At 43.7% G+C, this 26,762-nt stretch overlaps 3 protein-coding genes across 3 annotated transcripts in view; 2 read left to right on the top strand and 1 right to left on the bottom strand.

The window, feature by feature from the left end:
* myo1d (myosin 1D) overlaps positions 1 to 9,314 on the top strand; it is a 96,379-nt gene extending 87,065 nt beyond the window's left edge. Inside the window, exon 22 of the mRNA XM_076298395.1 lies at positions 5,325 to 9,314. Coding sequence (XP_076154510.1) covers positions 5,325 to 5,481 — 157 coding nt within the window. The 3' untranslated portion in view covers positions 5,482 to 9,314. The remainder of the gene's footprint in view (positions 1 to 5,324) is intronic.
* A 5,338-nt stretch (positions 9,315 to 14,652) lies between these two features.
* On the bottom strand, positions 14,653 to 15,555 carry cdk5r1b (cyclin dependent kinase 5, regulatory subunit 1b (p35)). Its single transcript, XM_076298985.1, has one exon. It carries the CDS (start codon positions 15,553 to 15,555, stop codon positions 14,653 to 14,655), a length of 903 nt encoding a protein of 300 aa, XP_076155100.1.
* A 2,686-nt stretch (positions 15,556 to 18,241) lies between these two features.
* psmd11b (proteasome 26S subunit, non-ATPase 11b) lies at positions 18,242 to 26,467 on the top strand. The gene is made up of 13 exons (XM_076298394.1): positions 18,242 to 18,341; positions 19,365 to 19,466; positions 19,711 to 19,907; positions 20,496 to 20,553; positions 21,487 to 21,681; positions 22,137 to 22,281; positions 22,797 to 22,857; positions 22,998 to 23,060; positions 23,168 to 23,293; positions 23,518 to 23,553; positions 23,698 to 23,749; positions 23,881 to 24,023; positions 24,357 to 26,467. The coding sequence occupies exons 1-12, from the start codon at positions 18,251 to 18,253 to the stop codon at positions 24,021 to 24,023; spliced, it is 1,269 nt and encodes a 422-aa protein (XP_076154509.1). The 5' UTR covers positions 18,242 to 18,250; the 3' UTR covers positions 24,357 to 26,467.
* The last annotated feature ends 295 nt before the right edge of the window (positions 26,468 to 26,762 follow it).

Here is a 26,762-nt window from a genome sequence, read left to right as displayed (position 1 = left end):
CACTCGTTTACATAATCAAGACTGCCGTCGCCAACAAAAACTCAAATGCTCTCTGGGATTTGTCCTTTTCTCCTCTCACGGTGAAAGCGAGTGCCAGTGGTGTCTGGTGTGGGCAAATGAGGCCAGGTCTTCTGGAAAGTTCTGCTTGATTCAGTGCCCATTGTCCTGACCTGCCACTAAGTTCAGTTCATGCCATCAGAAAGTGTATCTTTTCTAGCATTCTGCAACTAAAAATGACTTTTATAGCTCATTAATCTGTCGATTATTTTCTTGATTATTTTAAGATTATTTTCTTGATTTTCTTGATTGTTTGATTGATAAAATGTCAGACAATGGTGAAAATGTATCAATCAGTGTTTTCCAAAGCCCAAGATAATGTCCTCAGATGCCTTGTTTTATCCACATGGCAAAGATATTTAGTTTACTGTCATAGATGAGTGAATAAAGCTAAAAATGATCAACTTAAATGAGCAGCATCATTTTTAGGTGTTTTCCTTGAAAAACACAAACTGGTTTACCAATTACCAAAATAGTTGCCAGTTGATTTTATAGTTGACAACTAATTCATTAATTGATTAGTTGTTGCAGCTAGGGAGTTAAGAGATGTGTGGATATGTGCAGGCTTATGCTAATCATGTTGATATTCAGTATGCCTCACTGAAGGAGTTTTGGGGGATTAAGCATCTTTGTGTTATTGTGCCATGTGTGTGATGTGTGGATGTGGTACACATCCATATGTGCCTATCTGTGTCTGCTCAGCATCCTCTCTCTCTCTCTCACACATTCTGTTCCTCTCTATCCCCTCTCTCTCTCTCTCTCTCTCTCTTTCTCTCTTTCTCTCTCTCTCTCGTTCTGTTTCTCTCTTTCCCCTCTCACTCTCTCTGACTGCAGCAGAGATGAGGCAAGCACACCACTAATCCCCCTGTGCTACATAGCTGGGGTTATTATTAGCAACCTCCGAGAGAGAGAAGGAGAAAGTCTTCCTATCCAGCTCGAGCAGCAGGAAGTGTGTGTATGTGTCAGTGTGTGCGAGACAGCGAGAAAGAGAGAGAGAGATAGAAAGAGAGAGAGAGAGAGAGAGAGAGAGAGAGAGAGAGAGAGAGAGGAGGGGGGTGTTTGCACGTGAGGAATGTGATGGCGCCATGTGAGGAAGGGGAGTAGTGGGTTCTTAATTCAGAGTGGGCCATTGTTCTGTGTGCTTACAGTAAAAGATGGTGGGCCTCTCTATCTCTCTCTCTCTCTCTCTCTTTCTTTCTCTCCTGTTAAGCTGTGTGTTTTACAGCGGTGTCTGAGCAGGCGTGGGCGTGATTGGCCGGCGGGCATATCAGCTATATTTGGGAGGTGGCGGCAATGAGGGTGTTTGTAACGTCTCCTCTTCTGACAAGAACAGGAGGGTAGATTCTTCTGTTCTCAGCAGCACTCCTCTCATGTCTCTCCTCCCCCTCCACTGATCTCCACCCCCCTTTCTCTCTCTACTCCACTCTACCCCGCCCCACCACACCCTACCACACCCTTAACCCAAACCCCCCCAAAACCCCCCTCGCACACACAATCCCATAGGCTGCACAACACACACACACACACAAACTGCACGCAGGGTTTATTGATTCTAGGATGTTGGAGATGCTTGCTCTCAGTGGTGTGGGCTGCAGAGTTGCTGAGGAGGAGGTGGGCATCAGTTGGCGGATCTGACCAAGCAGCCTGGGGAGGGGACAGGAGAGGTCACTCCTCACATCAATGGCACCCTGCCGAAAAGTCCTCTTAAGCCCCTGTGTGCATGTGTGTGTGATTGTGTGTGTGTGTGTGTGTGTGTGTGTGTGTGTGTATGCGTGCACAGGCATTTGCATGTACACAGATGTTTGTGTGTGTTAGCATGTGCTTGTGTGTGTTGAAGTGCATTGTCTGCACGCATGTTTGCATGGGGCCGTGTGGAGGAGAAAGGGAAGAAAGATGAGATGGAGAAAGAGTGACAAACAGGAAAGGTGGCGAGACAGGAAAGGTGGCGGAAAGGTGGAAGTGAGAGTGAGAGAAAGTGTGATGGCGGAAAGGTGTGCTGTGTGTATGTTTGTGTGCTGTGTGTATGTTTGTGTGTTTGTATGTGTATGTGTGAAAAGAGAAGTGAGACAGTGAAGTGTGATGCAGACATATGGAAAAGCAGGATTTTGACAAATTGAGATTACTAGATGGAGAAAATAACGTAGAAACATACACAGAGGTGACCATCAGGCCGGTTGGGAGGAGACATGAGTGTGAATACACCTGTGTCAACTTTGTATGTGTTTCTACATGTTTGCTTATGTGTGTGTTTCTCTTTCTCTCTCTGTGTGTGTGTGTGTGTGTGTGTGTGTGTGTGTGTTTCACACTAAGCCGTGCTACTGTGTGGTGTTGTCACCTGTGAGCCTGTTAATGCTGCCACCTGCATCCACTTCATCATCACTAACATCATGAGCAGAGCAGAACAATGTAACTCAAGAGTTGCTTCAAAGTGGTTCAGTTTGGACAAAAGTGCCTGCAGAACACGCAGCCGTAACAGTACAGAGGAGGGGTTTTCACTGGTGTTGCACAGCTTTGCTTCTGAGCCGCTAACAGTCATATTGTACAGGTGAGGTGGGAACTAATGATGCTGCTGGTGAAACATTCTGTTGAGATTTTATCCAGTCTTCTTCTGAGTTTACTTCACAGAGTTTCTGGAAAATCCAGGGTTTTTGTTTTTTTTAGGGGAGAGCTGTAGATTCAGCCGGGACAAAGAAGTCCTAATCCCATTGAACTATTTTTGGGCACTGGGAGCAATCCCCACTCTTTTTCTTTCTCTCCCCCAATCTCTCCCTCTCTCCCCATCCTTCCCTCTCTCTCCCTCTCTCAGTAGTGCTGAGTAGCTCTTATCTCTCCTCCAAAGCCTCCTCTCTTCTCTCCTCTCTTCTCTCCTCTTGCTTCCCTTCTTCCTTGCCTCTTATCAACACCCCACCCCGCCCCCCTCTCCTCCTCTGAGGGTTCTGTCTGCTGTGGGTCAGATAGGGCTGTTTGAGGTTGCCAGCGTGAAGGGTGCAGGCTCAGGGGAAGGGAGGCGGGAGAGGACGAGGTGGTGGTGGGGGTGGTGGTGGGGGGGGGGGTGCATTCGGAAAGAATTGATTTTCCAGTGGGAACTCACAGCCGCTGTCTGGAGCCAGGGACTCGTGCTGGGGAGAACCGGTCTGGCCCAGAGGGGAGGACTCGGGAGTGCGGAGGGGGTGGGGTGGGGGGGGGGGTGCAGGGCCACATTTGCCTCCCCTCTTCCTGTCGCAAATGAAGCTCCAGCCCCATGAAAACGAAGGAGAAATCATCCCCAGCATTTTGATGAGTATAGTCCTAAACTCCAAGCCCATATTGGAAGGCTCTCTGCATCTCTCTCTCTCTACCCTCTCAATCTCAGTCTTAAGCATTTATCACTCATCAGGGATTAGGAACTAATGGATCACAAAATACCATGTTCAAATCTCATAATGCCTACAAGTCGATGAAAAGGTCAGCTTGAATATGAAGTCTAGGAGTCTGTTGTTGTTGTGGCTGTGGGAGAAGCAGGCGTCGTGATCAAACACAATGGAGAGAGTCTGCCGTGCGAGAGGGCCCTCCGCCCTGGCCATCTGGGCGGCACGGCAGGCCCGCTGAGCTCAGACAGGCGTGATGGAACACCGCTTACAGTCACGCAGCAGCAGGAGCGGGAGCAAGGGGCCCGCCTGTCTCTGGGAGGGGGACTGGCCGGCCACCGGGCACTGAGCGCCGCTGCGCACACACGAGTGCCCCACCCAGCGACATCTGTGCCCCCTGTGTGTCTCTCTGGATGCGGAGTGACCAACAGTGGACCAGCGGGCCTGGTGTGGAGAGCAGATTTAACGTGATAGGAGAGATTCTCTTCCTCCAGAGCGTTCGTTTTTATGGGCTGTGGTCATTTAATTGGCGCTTGCAGTGTAGCGACTGTCAGAAGGGGAGGGCTTGTGGCGAGATCGCAGAAGCTCGGGAGGTTGTGCTTGTTTTGATTTAGCTTCTCGTGGTAGGGTCCAATTAGGAAAACAAATGCCCACGCTTTGCCCTAGTGTGCACTATTCTCCTCTGCTTAATTCTTAACAGGTAAGGATATTGAGACTAACTTAGAAGTAAAACAACGGCTCAGGGCATTGACTTTCTCTGAAAGGGGAGAGAGAGAGAGAGAGCAGTTAGACAGAGTCAAAAGGCAACGCTGAGTTAAAGTGGGCTGGGTCTGCTTCTGGTGCTGATTGTGTTGGATTGAGCTTTTGGAAAGATGATACTAAGGTGAGAGAGAGAGAGAGAGAGAGAAAGAGAGAGAGAGAGCGAGAGAGAGAGGGAGAGGCCAAGACAGGCAGTAGGAGACAGACTACCCCCTCACAAAAAAAAGGCTGGCAAAGGTAGCCATGACAGATGGAAGAGTTCAGTCGTCGCCATAGCAACGCCAACACAGCCACCCTTTCTTCACTGTAAAGTGTGGAGATGAAAAAAAAAACTACTGTGGGTTTATATTATTATATTTTCAAGCCATTTATAAACAATAACAAATAGTCTGTGAGAGGGTCACTGGAGTGAATCACCCTCTTGTTTACGCAGATAGTGAGCAGTCGTGTCTTTCTCGTTTTTTATCTCTTGAGACATTACATCCAAAGTCTGAACAATCTCCTCTGCTGTTCAGTTGGCAGGCGCTCGGGTGCTCTGTCACATCACCATGGAGATGATCTTCATCCCAAATCTGGCAGTTTTCGGAGCCTATATTCATTGTCAGACATATGCTAGTTGCAGGGCCTTACAGCCTGTGTCAGGCGACATGTTTGCAAACACAGTTTCAATGGAGGAGGTGGTACTGTGAGAGGCGTTGCTTTGAAATACTGGGTGACACATCCATGTCAGTGGACTAAAGAAATTAATTAGCCATCATTATGAACAATTATACACACACTCTCATGTACACAAACTCACGAGCAGATGTAGTGCTTATTTGACAGTGTGGTGGCCCAGTCAATGGGCTCCAAACCCACACTGGCGTGTTGATTTACTGAGTAGGGGGACCCTGTAAGGCTCTAAGCTGATGGGACAGACACTGGACCAAGAGTCAGCCCATAAAAAAGGACCGACATAGAAATCCTCTGTTTGGAGAACGCCTTATCTTCATTCTCTTCCCATCAATATCGCACCCAAACATTACTGCCAGAGCTACAGAGAATGCCATTTGGATCTCAATAGGACCTGGTAAAACAGAGACTAAACTCTCCCTCTCTTTTTCTCTTTCTTTCTTTGTTTTTTCTGTATCTGTCTCTCTCTTTCTCTCCACCCTGCTCCAGTGAGAAGCGGAAGCTGCAGGTCAACATCGGCAGCCCCATCCAGTGCAGCCTGAACGGGAGGAAGTGCACCGTCGTGGTGGAGCCCAAGATCAACCAGTCGCAGCCCGACTTCACCAAGAGCCGCTCCGGCTACATCCTGGCCGTGCCAGTCAACTAAGCAGGGTTCCGCGGGGGGGGGGCAAACAGGACCATGGGAAGCCATAACCATTTCTGTGCCCTCCTTCCTCCTGTCATAGAACTGAACTGATTTCAGAGATCAAAGCCATAGAAAAATTCTCCAGTGAAACAGGCGTCATATTGAACCTCGCTTAGCTGCATTGACTAGTGTGTTCGCTTGTTTCATTTGTATGTAAATGGATAATGTCATCCGAGTAATGTCCTGTGCTTTTAATTGCTTGTAATTCCTCATACTTGCTATCCACCAAAGTCATTCACCAAAGAGTCGCATATTCAAACGTGGGTGATGTAAGAATATAGGAAATCCCAGACGGGGAGTTAAACCAATTTCATTTTCTTTTTTAGATGCCAAATGAGGAGGGTAAATCATTATTGTAATGTTTGTGCTAACCAAACAATATAGTATTCACTCAGACTGAATACAGACTGAAATATTAGATAATTTGCTATGGGGCATTTCCTATTCGTTTAAGATGAGAGATTATATCAGACCACAGCTAAGACTGTGATTATTTTTGACCTTTTGTAGATTGTATTCATTTGGGTAAATTACATTGGTAAATTAGTTTTGGGTAGTGTGTTCCTAAGAAATCCTTAAATTCTTGGAAATCCGTGGAGACCAAATTGTGTGTGTGTGTGTGTGTGTGTGTCTGTGTGTGTGTGTGTGTGTGTGTGTGTGTGTGTGTGTGTGTGTGTGTGTGTGTGTGTGTGTGAAACGATGAGAGCACTTTCCCCGTCAGGTGTAGACAAGGATGTGTTGATCATGTCCTTATTCTCTTCTACAGCTCTGAGTAGAGCATTACAACTCTCTTCTAACTTAATCACCTTTCCATTAGTATCCTCTACACTTACTATCACACTACATGCAAGTACTAACTAATGCAAAAACACTTGCCAACATTGAATGTTCCAATTGTATGCAATGTAGCCTATATCCTAAATGCAGTGTATTTTAGTATCTTGAGATGTCTTGAGAGACACAATGAAATGAAGAAATTAATATTAAAATCATTGATTTTTTGTATACTGTTTCCATACTGTATGTATGTATACTAAATGTAAGATGAACGGCACTAAGGTGAGAGGCTAGCAGTGGGCACCCTCCAGGCAGGGAGCATGCAGTGGTTTTGTCCTGCATGTAATCCCTCATTAGGCTTGTAATAGGTTAGATAGAGACTCTTTTGAGTGGGCCAAGGCAGGTCTGGAGGTGGGCCCTCACCCCTGACTGAGGAGCCACTTGAGTTGCACACACCCCCTCTCCTCCGACACAATGGGTGCAAAGCGAGCGTGCTCATTGGTCATAATCCGGCTAGACCTCTCGCTTTGATAGTCTGTTGGCTTTGTGAGTGTGTGTGTGTGTGTGTGTGTGTGTGTGTGTGTGTGTGTGTGTGTGTGTGTGTGTGTCAAACCAGTCATCCATTTGAAAGAGGCTGGGGACCAGAGCTTATATGCCCCCTCTTGTAAAGCCCCCCTTCTCAGCATCAGCTAGAGGCCAACAGACGGACACTCAGCCAGGTAGTGTTCTAGGGGCTGAACCTCGCTACCCATCCACCATGGGCATGTTTTGTGTGGATTTCATGGATAGTGCATACAGGTACCTCATCCCATGTGGCGAGACTGACCAGCATGCTGTTTCTAAGCCAAATACGTTTTTTAAACAACTCCAAGTTCTACCAAATACTTCACTCCTGTTGTCTACACAGCAGACATTTTGTACTGTATGGATCTAGCCGCCTGACAGATCACTGTGTTTAATGGCTCAGTGGATATGTAAAGTAATGAGTCATCCAAATCATCAAAAATAGCAGCTCGAAAGATGTTACTGGCGTGTGTGGAGGGGGATATCCTTGAAACCGTGTAATGTGTTATTTATGAATGGCAAAGCCTAAACCAACCTTTATTATTATCTCTCCCCTGCTATTGATTCAGAGATGCGCACGTATCCCTATGTTTGTCATCAGTAGATTTGTGTGTGCATGTGTGTGTGTGTTTGTTTGTTTGTGTGTGGGTGTGTGTGCGCGTGTGAGCGTGCTCCGGCTTTATTCATTCAACAGGAGTGAATGGAGGGGTGATGAGAAAGGCACTCCCAAGACACATGGCCTACTTTGAGCAGTTTCCCTTCTGCGGATGAGAAGTGGCAAACCCGCCTCTGATATCAGCGTGTCGCGTCTGTCCTCGCCGAGAGAAAACGATTCCGCTCCCTTTAATTACCGCGCGCCTCGCAATAGCTCAAGGAGCCATCCGCGAGATTAGGGTCATAATCAGTTAATTGGTACCGTGGCTGCAGACAGAGGGAGAGTGGCCTCTGTTGTGGTATCTTGCGGGGGTGACATGATCTGAATGGAGTTATGGGGGTATGGGTGGAGGAGCAGGCGGAGGCTGGGGTGGGTGGGGGTTAGTGCCAGGCAAGTGAGGGGAGTGGGCACAGCAGTTTGGTGTGTGCCATGTGTCAGTGGCTGATTCAGTTGGTAGGGTCCTCTCTTTTTCTCTCTCTCTCTCTCAATTCAGTTGTTCCCTCTCTGTCACTCCATCGACCTATCTGTCTATACTGAGGGGACAGTCTCTTGGTTAGTAATCAAGGATCTTTGGTTCCTCTCTAAACGCTTCCATTTCCGCCATATAAGTCAAGTCTAGCGCGGTGAACTACGCCACTGGGCTCTGGAGCGTGCACACGGTTCTGGTCTCTTTTCCTCGGCCCCAGTTTGCATAGAGATCCAAATGACACACCAATAGCCCTCAGAAGGATAGCACCTCAGGCACCAGTTTCTACCGAATGTAGGCTGAGCTATTCGGCTTCTTAGACTTTGTTAGTATCACTTGTGTTGTTGCTGTTGGGGGATATTGAAGAGACGAGAGGAGTGCTCAGTGGCAGCGGTGAGTGGCTTCCCTCGCAGATGACTCAGTGGCCAGACAGCCCTGCTTCAAGGAGATTAGAACAGTAGGAGGTGTGCTGCCCACACACTTTGTAACGGTTGTTAGATTTCAAAACCAGGGTAGAGGAGAGGGTGGTATCTGTTTTTTTTTACATTGTTTTTTTATTCTTTTGCTATGTTTTTTTCCACTCTACACGCCAAAGTTTGGTTTCCTTCATCCTTAGACAGCAGTAGTATGTGTTTTGGAATTGATGACTGCTGTTTCTGTTTGTGAACCAAATAAGAGTCCAAATATCTCTCCACATACACATGTTTTTCCCTGACATTCGTTGGAAGTAATAGGATAGCCACTGTTGATATAGTACCTTGTCAGTGCTGTGTGAAGTCTCTTTTTGTGCTTTGCAAAGAGGATGTCTGTAATCCCATTTGCATTGGTCCACCAGAATCACATCTTAACCCTCTGTTGTCTGTTTCCAGCCTTTCTTTGCCCCACTTTTTGTACCTGGACCACATGCACCATAGTGCCTTTAAATGTTTCCACATTCATATTAATGTAACGTCAGTACAGTACGTAATACCAGCCTATTCCTAAGATAAGAAATAACCTGTTTATTGTCTGTGCTGTTTATTGTATTCAACAGTAACTAGCTAGTCTGATCAGTGTATGTGCCTAATTTTGTATTTTGTGTATTTAAGTAATATATTATTAATATTGACTGTAAATGAGGAGATCAGATGATGGACCAGATCAAAGGGAACGTAATCAGTGTTTTTTTTTTTCAAGTTTATGTTTATATGGGATCCCGCAAGACATTGATTTTTTTTTTCATGTTAGATACTCCTTCATTTGTTTGTACAATTGTTTGCAATTGTCATTCATGAAATTGTTCAACCATCTGTATTTGAGTTAAGAAAATAAATATCTTTTGTTTCATATGCACCAATCCTCAAAAATGTGTGTAGGTGTGTATTTGTCTATATATTTGTTCCATATATAATCCATTCCTGCTGCTCCTACGGAGGCAAACTACTACTGTATGGCCTAATAGTAGATGCATATTTATACTAATATTAAGTATAAGAGTATAAGCAATTTTGCAAGATAACATTTATATGGTGTCTAAGCCTTGCAGCTTTAGATACCATCTGTTGCTTTAATGTCAATCTTTTTTTGATTTCACTCAAATTAAACACACAGACACACGCACAAAGAGAGAGAGAGAAATAAAAGAGAGAAATCAAATCCACTGAAACCAGATGTTTATCTCGGGCGATTGCAGCTGATGACGTGAGGGTGAATGACGTCTTAAAGTGTCAAATCCTATCCGTTAATGACGGCAGTGGCTTTTTCCCTGCCTGTCTGGCTGGATCAGGGCAGTTCTCAGCATCCAGACCGCCATTCACAATCCCCACTCCTCACCCCTCCCATCACCACTGCACACAAACACACTACCAGTCTCCAGCACTTAAAAATGCTCAGGGACAACTCCATGTATCAACAATATGGCAAGCTCCAAAACAAGTGCAGTAGACACAGTGACCTTGTGTTGATGTTGGAGTGCAGCTTGTGCTTTAGTTTGTATTTGGTTGCATAAGCGTACAGTGTAGAACAGTCCACTGTAGAATGGTACTGAGGAAAGTGAAGTCTTGGTTAAGTCATTTGCCAGACTACACATCAAATTGGAGGGCCTTTGGGCTCCTCAGCATTTGTTGTGGTGTATATGGGACGCAAGATGTGTATGGGACCTGAGGTGTGTGTTGGATCTGAGGTGTGTGTATATGTGTGTGTGTGTGTATGTGTGTGTGTGTGTGTATGTGTGTGTACTGTATGTACATGCCAGCTGACAGCTCAGGCATGGGGCACAGGAAGTTTGTGGCGTTGGAGCCTGCTGGGCCGTGTCTAAGCCTGTCAGCGGCTCTCGTCAGCGTGAACTCAAACACCCCACGGTGCGCGTGAGTGCTGACACATCAATCACCTGCCACACAAACAACCGTATGACTTTCTCTTTTTTTTTCATAACGTGCCGTGTCACGGTGATGTATGGCACGTGTCCGAGAGAACCTCGGCAGGAGAAGAAATTGCAAGAGCGAGCTCATGTACGTCTCCATCTATTGCCAGGCAAAAGCCATTTTCCCCCCCACCGAGAGCGAATGCACAAATGAGCCTGTTAATAAACAATGCAGATAGTAAATAGCCCCTGATCCGCCTTAGCTCAGAGTGCAGGTGTAATGAGTTCAATTCAGCCATGCTTCTCTCTCTTGCGCTCTTGTAATTTGCTGATATAAATGGAAATGTCCCTCTATTTTTCCCTTGTGTGCTGAGGGGGAAGAAATAGTGCTTTGTTAGGCCTACAACCATCATTGTCTGAGCATGGTTATTCTCAAGTTTAGATCCGTATTCTACGTATTTGATCAACTCGTGACAAGTACATTAATACGGTTTTGTGTACTTTATTGTGAAAGACTGTCATTGAAAATGCCAGTTACTGACATTCTTCCAAGGAATAATGTCAGGGAAAAGAAACCACCACTCGCTTGTGAACTTTGAATGATCAGTGCATTTTATTTCCATCACAGTACAAAAATAAATAAAAATAAGCAGAAATGAACTCAAAATTTCAATTACAGCAACAGCTTTTTTGTCTTTTTTTGAAAGAACAGTTGTAAATTGTAACAGCTTGGCACCCCTCCCAACCTCCAATCCAAATCTAGCCCAATACTGTTCAGATTTCTTCAATTGAGAGAGACTCTCCCTCTCTTAATTTATCAAATAAGAAAAAAATAATGCACACACACACACACACACACCGCTCTATCTCTTAGACAAAAGAAAACTTCACTCACACACACATGCAATCGTGAAGAGTTTCTCCCATTGTAAGATCTTTTCATAACACTGTTTCTTTTCATTTTTTGTCATAATCTACAAATAAGTATGCAACAAGATACAGAAAAGATGAATCTTGACAGAATTGTTCTCTTGTTATCTATTTTCTATTTTTTGTCTTTTTTTTCAAAGTTTCTTTTTTATTTTCATAGAAGTCATTAAACTACTCAGTGATGCAAGTGAAAAAATGGCACATTATTGTGAGTCAAGGGGACAGCCGATCGTTTTTGCAAGTGGCAAAGGAGATGGCTGACTCCCCAACCTTCAGCAGCCAGAGTCCACCTTCCCCAGCTCCTACCCTCTCCATCTTAACAGTACCCCACCACCCACCCCAAATCACCCCCCAAAAATCTCCCTTATGTTCTCCATTCAGCAAAGCTCCCTGCTGAAAGAAACTGCCAGTCCCCAAAATGTAATAAAAACATTAGTCAAGTAAGACCCTTACCCTCGTAACCCCGTCATGGCACGTCATTGAAACATGGGCGTGATGCCTACCTCTTGTCCTCTAACCCGCTATCACCACCACCATGCAAACACATTCAGCCTTCCTAGCCTCCTTTCAGCTAAATAAAAGTAACCCATACAAGACATCATCCATTTCTCTATACCAGTATCCAGGGACATCTGTCATTGTTTGCTAAAGAAGCCTTTTGTCAGGATGGAGACAGCATACAGAGGAAAGAGAGAAAAAAGGAAGTGACTAAATGATAATGTCTGCTTATAAGACTTTGTTTGTTTTTATCTCTAGAAAGAAAACTGAGACACACGACTACAGAAAGAAAGCATGCGCTAACTGACCTCTGCTGAGATGGTAGAAGAAGAAAGCGGGCAACTAAATCAATTTGCTTTATATGTTGTTTTTTCTTTTATTTTCTTTAAGATGTTCCTGACAGTAAAATCCAGTGTGCTCTTTTCTTTTTTTTTGAAAAATCAAAAAGAAAGCAATTCTTTTTTTTCCAGATAACTATGCCATAAGCACAACCGTTGGAAAAATTGTTTTCAGCCTGGTCTGCCATTTTACCACTCTAGCCCAGAGAACAGCACTAAGATCTGGCACCGTCACCCAACAACTTCATCCTGGATCACTTGTATCCTGACCCACCTAACATTCGACTTGACTCAGATCACACATTTTTCATTTGCCAGAAACAAGTCGGGTCCGATTTAAAAATATCTCTGCTTATCTCTACAGGCTTGAGCAAGACTGCCCCTGAAACTCACTCCAGCTTCATCTCATCTCATCTCCCTCCCCCAAAAGCACATTATGGCTGAAGACCCTGTCATCTCCAATATTTGTCTTCTCTTTCGGGCATAGTGATTAATATTGCATCTGCTATCTTTGTTTTCCCCATATCTGACTGACTGACTGACATTGATAGAGAGACACAGTCTTTGGGTAATTGCTTTCGCCTTGTCACTGATATGTTGAACATGTCCGAAACTGTCCTAATGCTATGATCTTATTAATAAAGATCTGTGTTGTGCAGTTTAGACTTTCTTTTTTTATCCTTATTGAGTCCGGGCTTTCATGACTATTGTGATTTATTTTCTGCCCTGCATGTGACTCTGGCGCTGTTCAGATTTGACATTGGTCTCGGTCTAAGCTCGCAGATCTAATATCCTCCGCTAAATCCTTGCAACTCATTTCACCATCAACCAGAATCTTCATTCCGCACCAAAGATAATCCCACCAGGTATAGTACAGAGAGCAACCTCAATCATTTCCAACAAGGTTGTAGATTAGAATATCATCACTTCTGTTTGTCTTTTTTACAATAATCCCATCCATGTGTCAAGAGAATAAATAAATAAATAGCAATAAATTAAGTTTCAATAAATATTCATTATTAATAATAATGATTCATCCCTTTCAGCAATGACAGCCTTTGGTGTGCTCATAAGACCAACGAGATGTTCATCAAAGGTTTGGCACACGTTCCCAATTTAAACATTGAATGCCTGTTACAGTGTGGACTCCTAGGAGAAGAGACAACACTACAAAAAGAATGGAAAATCCCATGAAAAACAGTAGCTCGTTTTAGCAAGCATAGCTAAATAAACTAATTCTGCTATTTTTTTTTTGTTGTTCATAGCATTCTCTAGACGCAGATGCAGTTGGATTACAAATTCAAGGATAAGAGAATAAGTAAAGAAATGTCGTCCCTCCAAAAACACCATAAAAATGCATGGCACACGTGCATTTGGTTACATTTCTAAGTAAAAAAAAAAGAAACTATTTTTTGTTTGTTTTCCTCTAAGCAAATCAGTTGGCAACTCTCCATCAAATGTGATCCTGACAGAGACCAAACATTTCTTTTCCTTTTTTTCCCCTTTCCCCCTGCAGATGAAAATAAAGTAGGTCTTTCTCAACACACTGCGTGTGCCCGCTAGGAAACCAATCTCCCTGCCAGAGTCCATCAGCTGATCATTCCTCAGACACTGCATACAGTTCCATTAATTTCTCATCCGTTACTGATACAGGTGATATCTACACAAGTAGCCATCTCCCAGCTACAGACTCAGTCAGATAGATACACACACAGACACACACTGCAGTGAAGCGATGTGTGTGTGTGTGTGTGCGTGGCCAGCATTACGCAGGACAGGTCTGGCTGAGGTGTCCTTAGGACCCTGGATTGCAGCTTTGTCCAGTTGCCCTTGAAAGGCCAGGGAAGGGGCTGTTCGCTTTAAAAGAGTCTCCCACACCAGGCAGTGCACATCTCCCATAGTCAGCAGGTGGCTGGTAAGACAGCAGCCGCCACCCTACCACATTCATTGCTGTAGATTTTGTTTTCCCCATTTCTAGTGTCTGTTTTTGTTTCTTTTTAGTTGTTTCGTTTAAGTTTTTCTTGCGATGTTTGTTTGTTGGTAGTCGTCTTTTTTTTGGAGATGGTGGTCTCTTGCTTTTTTGTCAGTGTCTTTTTTTGTTTCCAGTGTTTGTTCATAATGATGGATACATAAGTGTCTGGTGTTTGTTCAGGTGCAATTCCAAATCCTGTCTTTCCCCAGTTCAGATGGCATTCAGATATCTTTTCTAATATTGAATTAAACTGTGATTTAAAGTGAGCTTTCTGGAAAGATTTGGAAAACCTATAAGTGCAACTTTTGATTTCTTCCTTCACATACAGTACAAATCTACAGCTATAATCAAATTTCTAGTAGGCCTATGAGTAGTCAAACTTACTTAGTAGTTCTATTTTTACACATATCTCTGAAAATGGTTTCTTCTGAAACATCAGCCAGTATAATTCTCATCCACCCACCCCACACCGACGTACTTCTGAGAAGCCCTTTGGATCCCTCCACCTCCGCCCCCTTCCTTCCTGAACAAACACCAGACAGCTATGCTCCACTCACTGCCCCTTGGTCAGCCCCTGGGTAGCGCCCTCCCTCACCGGTCCAGCCCGATGAGCAGACGACTCCTCTCCTCCTCCTTCTGGCTCTCGTTCTTGAGATCGGCGAACACCTGCGTGAAGTAGTGTGGGTCGGAGTTGATCTGCAGCATCTTGGCACTCATCAGGTTGATGATGGACAGGCAGCGGTCCCAGAAGGTCTCCTTGGAGCTCTCCACCAGGAAGGGCTTGAGCGGGTATGAGATCTCGTTGCCCATGTACGAGTAGGACAGGTAGAGGCAGGTGAGGAGCACGGCCTGGAGCTCGTGCTCGGTGGCCACCTCCGAGGAGACCACGTCGCGGCACAGCATGTAAACGAACACCACGTTGGCGGGCGTGATAAAGCCCTGGTCCTGCCACCCCTGGAGGAGCAGGGAGCGGTCAACGCTGCGCAGCCACAGGACCGGGTCAGTAGGGGACAGGTGTTTGAGCCGGTAGCACCGCCGGCACAGGAACTCTCCCAGGCAGCGGAGGAGTTCGCTGGTGGAGGCCTGCACGATCACCCGCTTAGGCGTGCCGGACGCCGCGTTAGAGTTGGACAGCGGCGCCTTCTTTACCGACGACACGGCATTATTGGCGTTCTTGGTGGGGCTACCCTGGTCCTGGGCGAAGGTGGAGAGGTTGGCACACGACTGCGACTTCTTCAGGTTCTCGTTGTTGAGGTGCGTGACATTGTTCTGGTAGGCGGCGTTGGGCTGCACCTTCTTGGAGCCCTTCTTCTTGGCCGAGACGGCCACGATGCGTTTCCATGGCAGCACGTTGATGAGCGAGTTGCGCTTCAGGTTCTTGTCTTTGGCGTTCTTGCTGTTCTGCACGGCCGTGTAGTGGCCCACCGTGGCCGGGCCATCCTCGAAGAGCGCCGCCTTGCGGTAGCTAGGCGAGAGCGACAGCACGGTTCCCATGGTGCCAGCGGGGTCGTGGGCCTCTGGGCTCTCTCAGGAGGCGATGAAGTCGACAGCAGAGGATAGCCTGGGATTGGAAAGTGAGGGTCTTGACCTCACTTCTTCAGAGCGCGGAAGCCCCGGGCTACCAGACGGAATTTATCTTAGGCATCCACGTCGGGGAGGAGTTTGGAGCTCCAGAGGGGTGGCTTTGTTATGGTGGAGCAGGCTTGCCTCACTAGTGGATGCAGCAACACTCTCTCGCTCTCTGTCTCTCTTGTTTCTCTGTCCTGCTTGCTCGTCCACTGTTTAACCTCAGTAGGATCTGAAAAACAATTTAAACAATTACCTGAGTATTCACAATGATCAAAGTCACAACACTTCAAAAATCTGATTGATCACCTTGACCTAAAGATAAGGTGCAAATGACTCAGATTCTGGCATAGTCAAACAATGCCATAATCCCCTTATGTACAAATAAATAGGATTATCATTATCAGTAAGGGAGATCACTCTTCTTGGGTGTCAATAGTCCATCTTTAACAGTGGTTTAAATAAAAATGTTGATTTCACTCAAAAGATTACATGGTTTTGGCAATTCACCCAATCTTATCATCGAATAGCTTAGCATACTAAACCAGATGAGAGGGCTGATACATAAATGAAATGGTCTAAAACAAACCATCTCTTCCAGTCTGTTTTTATATTGATGTTTTAGGCTAGGCTACATCAAAACAGTTCCCTGCCTATCAAAGGATTTAAAGGAGATGCCTCACCGATCCCTGCAACCTTCCCTCCCCAATCTTAATGAATTTGTCCTTGCACAAAACGCCTGATCGAAAACCTTGTTGGATAAATTATATATGCTACCAACCAAATAGCCCACCGCAACTACAACAAATTGGTAGCACAGAATGTTGCACTACAGCCTACATAACTAAAAATAGACTGTTACAGCAGGAATATGGGACACCACCGGGGCTGATGTTAATTCAAAAATGGTAGCACTGAAGCTATAAGATTGTATCACTCTCAGACCACCTTATAATGACTTGCATTGATACAATGAATATATGTTTCAATACAATAGCATCCAAATATAGATTAAACAAACCACTCGCCACCATCTCCAGAAATATTCTAAGCTTTAAAATGGAAGCCTATGAGCATAAACATCTGCGTGAACGTCGTCTTGTTATGACCGAGGCATGCAGGAACGCCATCATCTACTCAGTATAGTGCCATGCTAATCATGTTTTTACGTCTACAATATGTTTTAAGATAAAGTATTCGTTGATGAGTCATCTGATCACAGCAAAAAGTTCAGGGGAATGTCATGCTGTTTATTTTAAGGAAAGACCTCGCTTGATGAAGTGCATTGACCACAATACCAACTCTGCAGCATATTTATTATAGACTAGAGTGCAAGTGCCGGCTCTTTATATGTGTTTTCTCATTTCGAAAACGATCTACTGGCCTGAATCTGTGCGCCGTTATTGGTGGTGCTGCGTTTGTTTATGTGGCGACTGTCCACGGTACTGAAAAGTAGCGCATGGTTAACTATGGCGATGGAATTCCCCATGAAAATAGACGCATATTTTCATTCGCCTCTTTCACAGGCTGTTTTCTCGACCAAGGCCTATATTTTTTTATTTTATTTTGCAATTCCGATTTTGACCCATAAACACATCACAACCTTTTTTCTTTTTTTTAAATGCCTAGCCAAAATTATTTCAGTTTAATTAGGCCTAGGCTATATGTTCAAGGTCTCAGTGTATGGCTACTGTAAGATTATAGGTTAAAAACGCACTTACCAGCAGTTGTTTTTTCCCTCAACGCTTTTATAGACGAATACAAGACACACAATGTCTGCGTCTGAATTGCTTTTTCCTTGTGAAATGAAGCACATCAAGGTGAAACAAAACCGGTCATCTCAAGGAATGTCCTCAATGACAGAAACGTGATTAAAATTCCGATGAAAAGCCTTTAATCAGACGAGTATCCCCACGCCTTGACAGAGCTCTCCGCTGGCTCTCCTGCACTGTGGTGATGTCGAGCTCTCTGTAGGATGGGGATGCTGAGAGCTGTGAAGCTGCGCTATTGGTCCTCGCCAGGGCAGACGCGGATTTGGGTGGTTGTTGTGCACATTCACAAGCTCTGAGCTACCGCAAGGAGCACTGTTGGCCAATGAAACACAGTGATCGAGCGCCTCTCTGTGCTGTCCTTGGTGCTGTTTTGACAGCTCCACCCAGCGACCGTACGCACACCGTCATTAGCGCTTGCTAGCCCAACTGCAATATTTATGGCAGCTTATTTTAGAATAAATGAGTTGCTCAGATAGCGCAGGTACACATCATCAGGGCAGAGCAAAAGCAATACGAGTCCCATAGCCTAAGCCAAGTTGGCCCGAGGCAAAGAAAAGAAGGCTATTCTGGTTTATTAACAGGCTATCCAGCCTAGACCCATTAAGACAGCAGCCAAGCCTATTTTTTAAGTGTCTATCCTAAGAAGCTGTTTTGCGAAATAAATGAAAATAATTTAGTTAAATAATTATTTGTTTAAAGACAAATTGCTATGACATCCTGTGATGGGCATCAGTGTATCAATAAAACTACACTTCCCGAAAACACTCCATCCTACCCAGAATTCCTTGTAACTCCGTTTTTGCTGTCACCCTCGCGATTATTTAGGAGCTGGCTGATTTTGAATAAGGAAGATGGCAACCGCGGCAGTGGTTGAGTTTCAGAGAGCTCAGTCTCTCATTAGTACGGACCGAAATGCCTCTATTGATATTTTACACTCAATAGGTAAGTGAAAAACTCGTTATATTATTTGAAAGTTCTTAAATGTAGCCTGCTAATTTGAACGTTTTCGGGTTACAGCCCTGTTTTGATTCTGCTCGCTGCTAACAGCCGGCTGGTGCGTTGCTGACTCACTGTAGCTAGCCATGCTGGTGGTAGGTTAGTGTTCGTGAACAAGCTAGCTAGCTTGCTAATAGTAGGCCATAACCTAGCTATGTAGCTAAATAGCCTAGCTCAAGCAATGAAACGTCTGTGAGTCACCATCAAGCCAATACAGAAATTCATTATCTAGCAAGTAGCTATTGACCTCGGCGACTTCATAAAACAAGTGTAGTCGAGCTTTGAACAAAACATTGTTATTCACGTCAAAGTTACTATTTAACCTACGAAGACGATCAACGGAAAATGTTGTTTAATGATATTCCGTGATTTTGTGGCTGGAACTAGCTTGCTGGCTGCCAACAAATTAACGTTAGCAAGTCGACATTCACTGTCATTACTGTGAATACTAGGCAAATCTTGTAGCTGTAAGCATATAGATTACATGTAGCTAGCGTTAGCTATCTATGCCTACGTTGGGTGTTGAAAATATAATGTTGTTTAGTGGTAAAAGTTGGCTTCAAGACCGTTAACTGAAGTTTAGACGTGTTTAAGAACCCAGCTATCGTAACAATGAGTAAATTACAAAGTTTGTAGTAGTGCATGATGATTATTAAGGGTTAACACTAACGATAGTTGTTTTGCTATATATTTAGCTAGCTAGCATGCTAACAGTGACACTGCTTGCTCCTGTCGATTCACTGTCCCACTGAAGTTGCCTAACAATCATGGAATCTAGACTAGTTGGTGTTGCTCTTGTGGAAATCAAAACACGATGGCTACTGACAGAGTGGCTGTCATCACTTACTGTATGGTATAAGACTAGGTGATAAGTCCTCAACTCTGTATTCCCGATCATGATTTTTCATTGCTCATTGTAAGTGTCAGACTTGGGACTACTTGTGATAATAACTTGTTTTTTGTCTTCAGTGAGGCGAGATGTCCAAGAGGATGATGAGGAGGCGGTCAAAGTTAAGGAGCAGAGCATCCTTGAGCTGGGAAACCTCCTGGCCAAGACCGGTCAGGCTGCAGGTATGTTTGTATCTCATGTCTTTACATGAGACTAGTTTTTTCCAAACTTCCTCTTAACCTCATTGGAAAGCCTCTTACAACCTGTTCAGAAATCAGTAGCATGCCCATTTTTACTTCAGAAATTCTCTCCCCAGTGGGCTGGTTGCTTGGTCATATAATTTGGGTTTGAGAACTGGGGTTATATTTCCCCACCATGCAGCGGCTTCAACGAGTAATGACCCACCTTCCTTCCTTATGGTTTCAGAGCTGGGTGGTCTGCTGAAGTTTGTGAGGCCTTTCCTCATCTCCATCAGTAAGGCCAAGGCTGCCCGACTAGTGCGCTCCCTTCTGGACCTCTTCTTGGACATGGAGGCTGCCACAGGACAGGAAGTGGAGCTGTGCCTGGAGTGCATTGAGTGGGCCAAGGCTGAGAAGAGGACCTTCCTCAGACAGGCCTTGGAGGTAAGCGTGTGTACATGGGTCAAGTTGCCTGTGTGTTGAATTTAGGCTTCTGACCCGTGTCATCGGCTGGGTTGGTACTACCAAAGTTTTATGATTTAGCAGAATTGTTTATTTACATCTTTTCGTAGAGTGGTGTGTGCAGTTATTTGTAGATATAATTGATGTCGGCAGACTTTGTTATCCCATTGAAAGATTAAACGTTTGATAGGGATGTAATGATAACTCAACTCACGATTCAATACGATTCACTATTTTTAAGTTCACGATCCGATTTTCTCACAATTTTTAACAGAATAAGATCCAGACAAATTGACATAAACCACCTGTCACCATGTCACCTTGTCCACCAGTCCGTGCATATTCTGTCTTATCTGGCGCCCTGATGAGGTTGTCTTAAATTAGAATAGTCTTGTGAAATCAAAAGCACATTTCGTTTATTTTTTTTATTTTTATCTCAACCGGTTGTAATCTTCACACCTTCTTAGCCGATTCATGGTGCATTGTTTCATTTCTAATGTTTGATGATTGCCTTGTTTAGGCATATTCTTTTTGCTTGTGTATGATATGAGTCTCACTCTTTCTGTACAGGCCCGGCTTGTCTCACTGTATTTTGACACCAAACGGTATCAGGAAGCCCTGTCACTTGGTGAGTTTCATAATGATGGATGAGATTGTTCCGGAACAAAGTTGTTGTAATAACAAGTCCTTATGAGGATTAAAGGCCCATTCACACCAAGAACGATAACTATAAATAAATATCGTTCTCGTTAATATGAATGACGACGTTCACACATAAACTATAACGATAACGACATGAAGAACGATATCATTGGGGATCACTTTCAGAGCGATTTTCAGAACGATAAAAAGCTAATAGCCAATCAGAACCCATCAAATTTTAACCTTCACATTCATTAACACAAGGAGAGACTTTGCTTATCGTTGTTCAGTGTGAACGCTTTTATCGTTATAGTTATCGTTATCGGTGTGAATAGGCCTTAAGAGCTTTTCACATGAGAAGCGAGACACGCTAGTATTCAGTTAATTTTCAATCAGCAGCTGGCGTGCAACAGGGGCACGAATGGATACACAAATCGAAAACATGCCTACATCCAAGATAAAAATCATTCAGCTTTTGAGGTGGCACTGCAGGCACTTTAGTTCAAGTAACAAAATTAAGGAAATATTTGTAAGGTTAGACCTGTCTAACAAATGGCCGCAATGTAATATGCTTTCCTTTGCCACATATTTTAATGTATAGTTTATGGATTGGTAATAGTTCATTTAACTATAGTTATAGTTAATTTAAAATGGTAAATTTACAATTGTTTGATTAGCTAAGTTGTTTCTATGTTTAGCTCACTGTAGTGACATATGTTTTAGATGATTTGTTATCTTTTAAATGAGGGGTAGAAAATGTACGGGACAGAAGACGGGGACCACTTTACATCTGAAAAGCTCTTTAGCTTAAGTTTGTGTGGTAGTGAGCCAATACTTTAGCACATCACAAGTGTACATGAAAATAATCTTTCAAATAGGACCTTTTTTTTGTATAAATTACATGGATGTTACTTCACAGGGTCGCAGTTGTTGCATGAGCTCAAAAAGATGGATGACAAGGCTTTGCTGGTGGAGGTGCAGCTGCTCGAGAGCAAGACTTACCATGCCCTCAGTAACCTCCCCAAGGCCCGGGCTGCTCTCACCTCAGCCAGAACCACGGCTAATGCCATCTACTGCCCTCCCAAACTTCAGGCAGCTCTGGACATGCAGTCAGGCAAGTTCTCACAGTATGGTGGGGCTTGATCTTGGCCAGATGGTTAAAATGAGCATTAAACACTTTGATTAATGGCTGCTATACCAAGCTGCTCTGATGAGTCCTGATTGTGTTATATGGACATATGACTCTGTCTATGGTACTTGCATCACATATAATGTTCAGACAGGGTGTAAAGGTAATGTGACATAAGCCCAGTCTTATTTGCTGTTTACCTAGCCTCAGAGCATCCCACCAGCTGTCGGGTCCTGTTCTAGAATATTGTGGATGAAATATTTAATAAAGGCAGATTGCTGGCCCCTCTACAAATAGCAGAACATTTAATTGCACATATCTTTCTTGCAACTGATATACAATCATGACTTCACCCCCTCTCTCGTCACCATGTGGATGGCTAGCAAGCAGGAGCTGAGTCATGGAGTGTAACTGACTGTTCTGTTGCTCTCCCCCTGTAGGAATCACCCACGCAGCTGGGGAGAAGGACTGGAAGACGGCCTACTCCTACTTCTTTGAGGCCTTCGAGGGCTACGACTCCATCGACAGCCCCAGGGCCGTCACTGCTCTGAAATACATGCTCCTCTGCAAGATCATGCTCAGCCAGTGAGTCACACTTGGCCAGCCGCATGCAACCTTCTCCAGTAACACTAACGCCTTGCACAAGGATTAAAGTTCTCCGTCGTAGGACGGATTTCCGTCAATTTGACTTTAGAAATGTCATATTTGAGATCGATGCAGATCCGATGAGGGGGGGGGGGAAGAGACTGTCACCTTTGCTTTTCCTTTTTTAAGGCAACTACAAATATTAGGTAAATGTTTAAAGACCTAATAGTGTTCTTGAGAACTTACTGTGTCTCAATCAGTGACCGCTCAAGAAGATAGCCTACGTCAGCCATGAGTTTCGCTTTGTTTATGTTGTAGCTACACACTTGTCTCGAGCGTTTGCTTAAAAAAAAAGAACATGTATGGAGGACTATAACGACTATTCCTATAGGACTATTGGACTATTCCTCTCTGTTGGAGTATCCTCTGTAGAGCTTGTGTGTTCGTGTGTGATGTGGACAGCACAGTTTGCTTGAACTTGTGTAAAACACAACTGCCTATGTGCTCCTCTTCAGGCCAGAAGATGTTCAGTCCCTGACCAGTGGAAAACTTGCCCTACGGTATGCTGGGAGACAAGTAAGGCGCCAACCTTTTGGTTTTCTTTTGTCTTGTTTCGCTTGTTTGCCTCTACACAACTGTTGAATGTTTGGTCTCGGGTGCTTTTCTTTTGCTCTCATTGGCTTGTCCTCATTGTTTACGCTCCATCCTCCCCACAGACAGATTCACTCAAGTGTGTAGCACAAGCCAGCAAGAACAGGTCATTAGCTGACTTTGAGAAGGTGAGCCTGCTGGTCTTTCAGTGGATTGTGGTATGTTTTGTAAGATCAAAATGTAAGAAATATATGCATTTGCTCCTTTGTGATTTTGCCTTTTCACTCACACGTAGGCTCTGGGAGATTACAAATCGGAGCTGAGGGACGACCCTATTATCAACACGCATCTGAAAAAGCTGTATGACAATCTGCTGGAGCAGAACCTCATCAGGGTCATTGAGCCTTTCTCCAGAGTACAGGTAGAGGGCACTATTCACCACATGCGTTAAACCTGCTATAGGAAACACAAAAGCACAGATTAAGCACTCTAATTCAAGTGATAGCTGGCTGTCTAGAACCTGATTTATTTTTTCTATTACAGATAGCTTTAGTGAAATTGAGATTGTTTTTGGTATATTCTCCATTGAAATGCAGTTTGGTGAGACTAGTTTGAATGAGAGTAACCTTGTTTTCCTGGTTTCAGATCACACACATATCTACACTCATCAAACTCTCAAAGGTAATGAATGGCCTTTTCTTTGATATTGCATTGACATTATTGTTTATTATTGCTATTTTCCTTAATGTAGTATTACCAACAATTTAAATGTGTTCACTGTTAATTGTACCATTATCTTATTGACAATGTCATTGTTCTACACAGGGGGATGTGGAGAGAAAACTATCACAAATGATTCTGGATAAAAAATTTCATGGTATACCATCACTATTCTGTACAAATTCTCACAACCTATTCACCAGACTAAGTTTGAATTTGAATTGCCAGTAGTCCTGAAGTAGTCTGTGGTAAGTGTTCTGTAACATTGGTTTGTCCATACACTTGTAGGCATTCTGGACCAAGGTGAAGGGGTTCTTATCATATTTGAAGAGCCTCCGGTGGACAAGACCTACGAGGCAGCCTTGGAAACCATTCAGAACATGAGCAAAGTGGTTGATTCACTTTACAACAAAGCAAAGAAGCTGACATAGGTGAGACTTCTAGAAGGAGAAAAGATCATTGGTTTGGTCACCTGTGTGTATTCCAAAAGGCCACAGAAGGAGTTTTTTTCAGTGTTCAAAATACTAAAGCAATTTATTTCAACACTTTTGTCTGGTCTTACTAGTCTGGTCTTGTGTTACTCATGTACAATCCCATTTCTCTTGTAATATTTGAAGAATGACTTTATATATACAGATATTTCTGAGATTAGGATTATTATTAGGATTTGAGAAATTGCACTTTATTTTGAAAGCTATATTTAGTTGTTTCTTTTTCTTCCATACATCATACACACTTAGAATCCTTTTTTTTTAATCCCATAGGACCAAAGTCCGGACTGCAGCTAAGAGGGACAGAAAGTGTGTGTGTGTGTGTGAACGTGTGCGTGTGTGAACGTGTGTATGTACATGTGCGTGCGTGTGTGTGTGTGTGTGTATACATGTGCGCGTGTGTGTGGCCAACACGTGGAACCTTTTTTTGCGGGGAGGAAGGACAACATCAAGCAGAATTCGAAAACTGCAATGGGAGTCCACCCCCACAACCCCCCACCTGAGAGTTTTTAACATCTCCTCCAATGGACTTCAACAAATGATACATCCGTTTCTTTCCTTCACTCTTTATTTTCCGCTCAGTGTTCTCTTTCAGTGTATCTCAACGGCCGTCACAGGCCATCAGGGATTATATTTACAGCCACAATAAAAGATAAAGCAGTAATCATATATATCAACTGTATAAATCTCCTACAGAATACATACATGTCGGTTTCATGTTCAGAGGTGCAATACAAAAACCGTGAGGAGTTCTGAAGAGTTCCTCTGCCTCAGTCTTTCAGTACGTTTGGTAATCTTAAAGAAAGCACAGGTTTGCTATGGGGATTTCTCCCCACTAGGTCAGGTGTTTGCTGGAAACTATGAGTGTTAGTTCATTTGGAGGGGGAAAGAAAACAACGCAAGATGGGTCCGAGCACCGTTGCCAAGAATCACCCGGCCCTTGGTCGTCGTCAGTCCTTAACGCCTCCCTCTGTAAATCTGCTGTACAATATCGGTTGAAGCCCTTTCTCTCTCTCTCCTTCCAGGAGTACATGAACATCAACCCCATGATCCTTTTCATACCATCGGTGCCCATTGATGGCCTCAGGCCTTTCTGTTAAGCATTAGGTGCAATACAAATATGGGAGGCAAGGTGGCGAGTGATTTAATTAGTGATTCATTTATCTAGGCCATCTACAAGCTTTTGTGTCTGTGAATACACGCCCCACTGTAGTTTTCTGGCTATTGTACAGTATGCTAGCAACCAAACAATTTCAGAGCAGTTTATATCACTTGATTTTTTTTTTGTTCTCCCCACCTTCATTTCATTTATACATAATTTACCAATAAATGTTTTTATTATTATTTCTAAGTCATGTCTGCTCCATAGAAATCTAGTCACTTAAAAAAAAAAAAAAAAAAAAATCTTTTGCCGTAGTTTCAAGATTTCAGCCTTTGCTTGCAGAGTTTGAATATGCTTTGTACAAGATTGTAGAATGTATTTTGTTAAACTACGCCAGGCTGTTTTGCATGCTTTTTGGTTGGAATTGAAGAAGGTGGCATGGAGGGAGGGAGCTAGCAGCACTACTTGCTTGGTTTTGCTTTGTTGATCAAATGTAACTTCCTGCTCAAATGTAGAGTGTGTGTGTGGTGTTGTGCCTGATTGATGTGTCGAGGTGAAGGGAGAGGAACAGTGCCTGTAGAGGTGCTTTGACAAAAAAAAAAAAAATGAAAAGGGAATGTGTAAAATTAGAGGACATGCCAACAATAACAACCATTTCACAACACTCAGCAAGTCACGTAGTGTGTTTTTGGAGGATAGTAACAAATGCCTGTTTTGTTAATTGAGGATATTGTCTTCAAAAGGGATTTTGTTTTAAATCACACTGTAGATTGAATGTCAGTATGGTTTGTCCCAGAGTTAGGGCTGTGCTGTGTTGAGCAGGACTGTGGACCACTGGTGAAGGCACAGGGTCAGGCAGCTGTTTTCTGGGCGAGTGGAGTGTTGTGCCCTGAATCCCTTGCAAATTCGTTTGTGTTTAGTGCCATACAATGCACTAAGCAGGGAAATTGTGCCTGCTCATTTGTTAGATCATTTTTTGTGGCGACTGTTCATGTTGTTAATGTCATTTTTCCCATTAGTCATGGTTTCAATTGAATTTAACTGAAAATGAAGACAGGGTATTGGGACAAAAGAAAATTAACTAAGCATAGACTCTAGAGTCTTGTAGACTATTTCCTGATCATTTAGTCTACATTTCCAGTATGGTGATTTCATGTTAACTAATCTTACAGGGCTGAGCACTTCAATTATTGTGATGGATAAAGAGCAATCGTTTTCTCCAACACACCACGTTGCAGTTGTTTACCGCATTTTTAAAATTAAAAAGGATTCTTTTAAATAATTCCTGCTTTCTTCTCCTAAATCTGAGGACCAGCCAACTGGCTTGAAAATTACGCACACCTTCCAAAACCAAATGTAACAAACCTGCTGATCCATTACCTAATATATCTGATGTTCAGATGAGTTCAATTAAATCTTTTTATTAAATATGTTTCCCTTTTGCCTTTCTTAGCATATTCATAAAGGCCAGATTTACGAGTGTTGTTGATGAACACAACTAAGATTATAGTGAAACTCATTGACAGTTATTTTGCCTGCAGGTTGTTTCATGGGAGCTGCAGCAGTGCGTGTAGCCT

The sequence above is a fragment of the Alosa pseudoharengus genome, unplaced genomic scaffold (genome assembly GCF_046254945.1).
Source record: "Alosa pseudoharengus isolate Yale_2024_CS ecotype anadromous, Long Island Sound unplaced genomic scaffold, YU_APseudo_1.1 YU_APseudo_1.1_scf_21, whole genome shotgun sequence".
Taxonomy (NCBI): domain Eukaryota; kingdom Metazoa; phylum Chordata; class Actinopteri; order Clupeiformes; family Clupeidae; genus Alosa; species Alosa pseudoharengus.
This window is presented reverse-complemented; position numbering and strand designations above follow the sequence as displayed.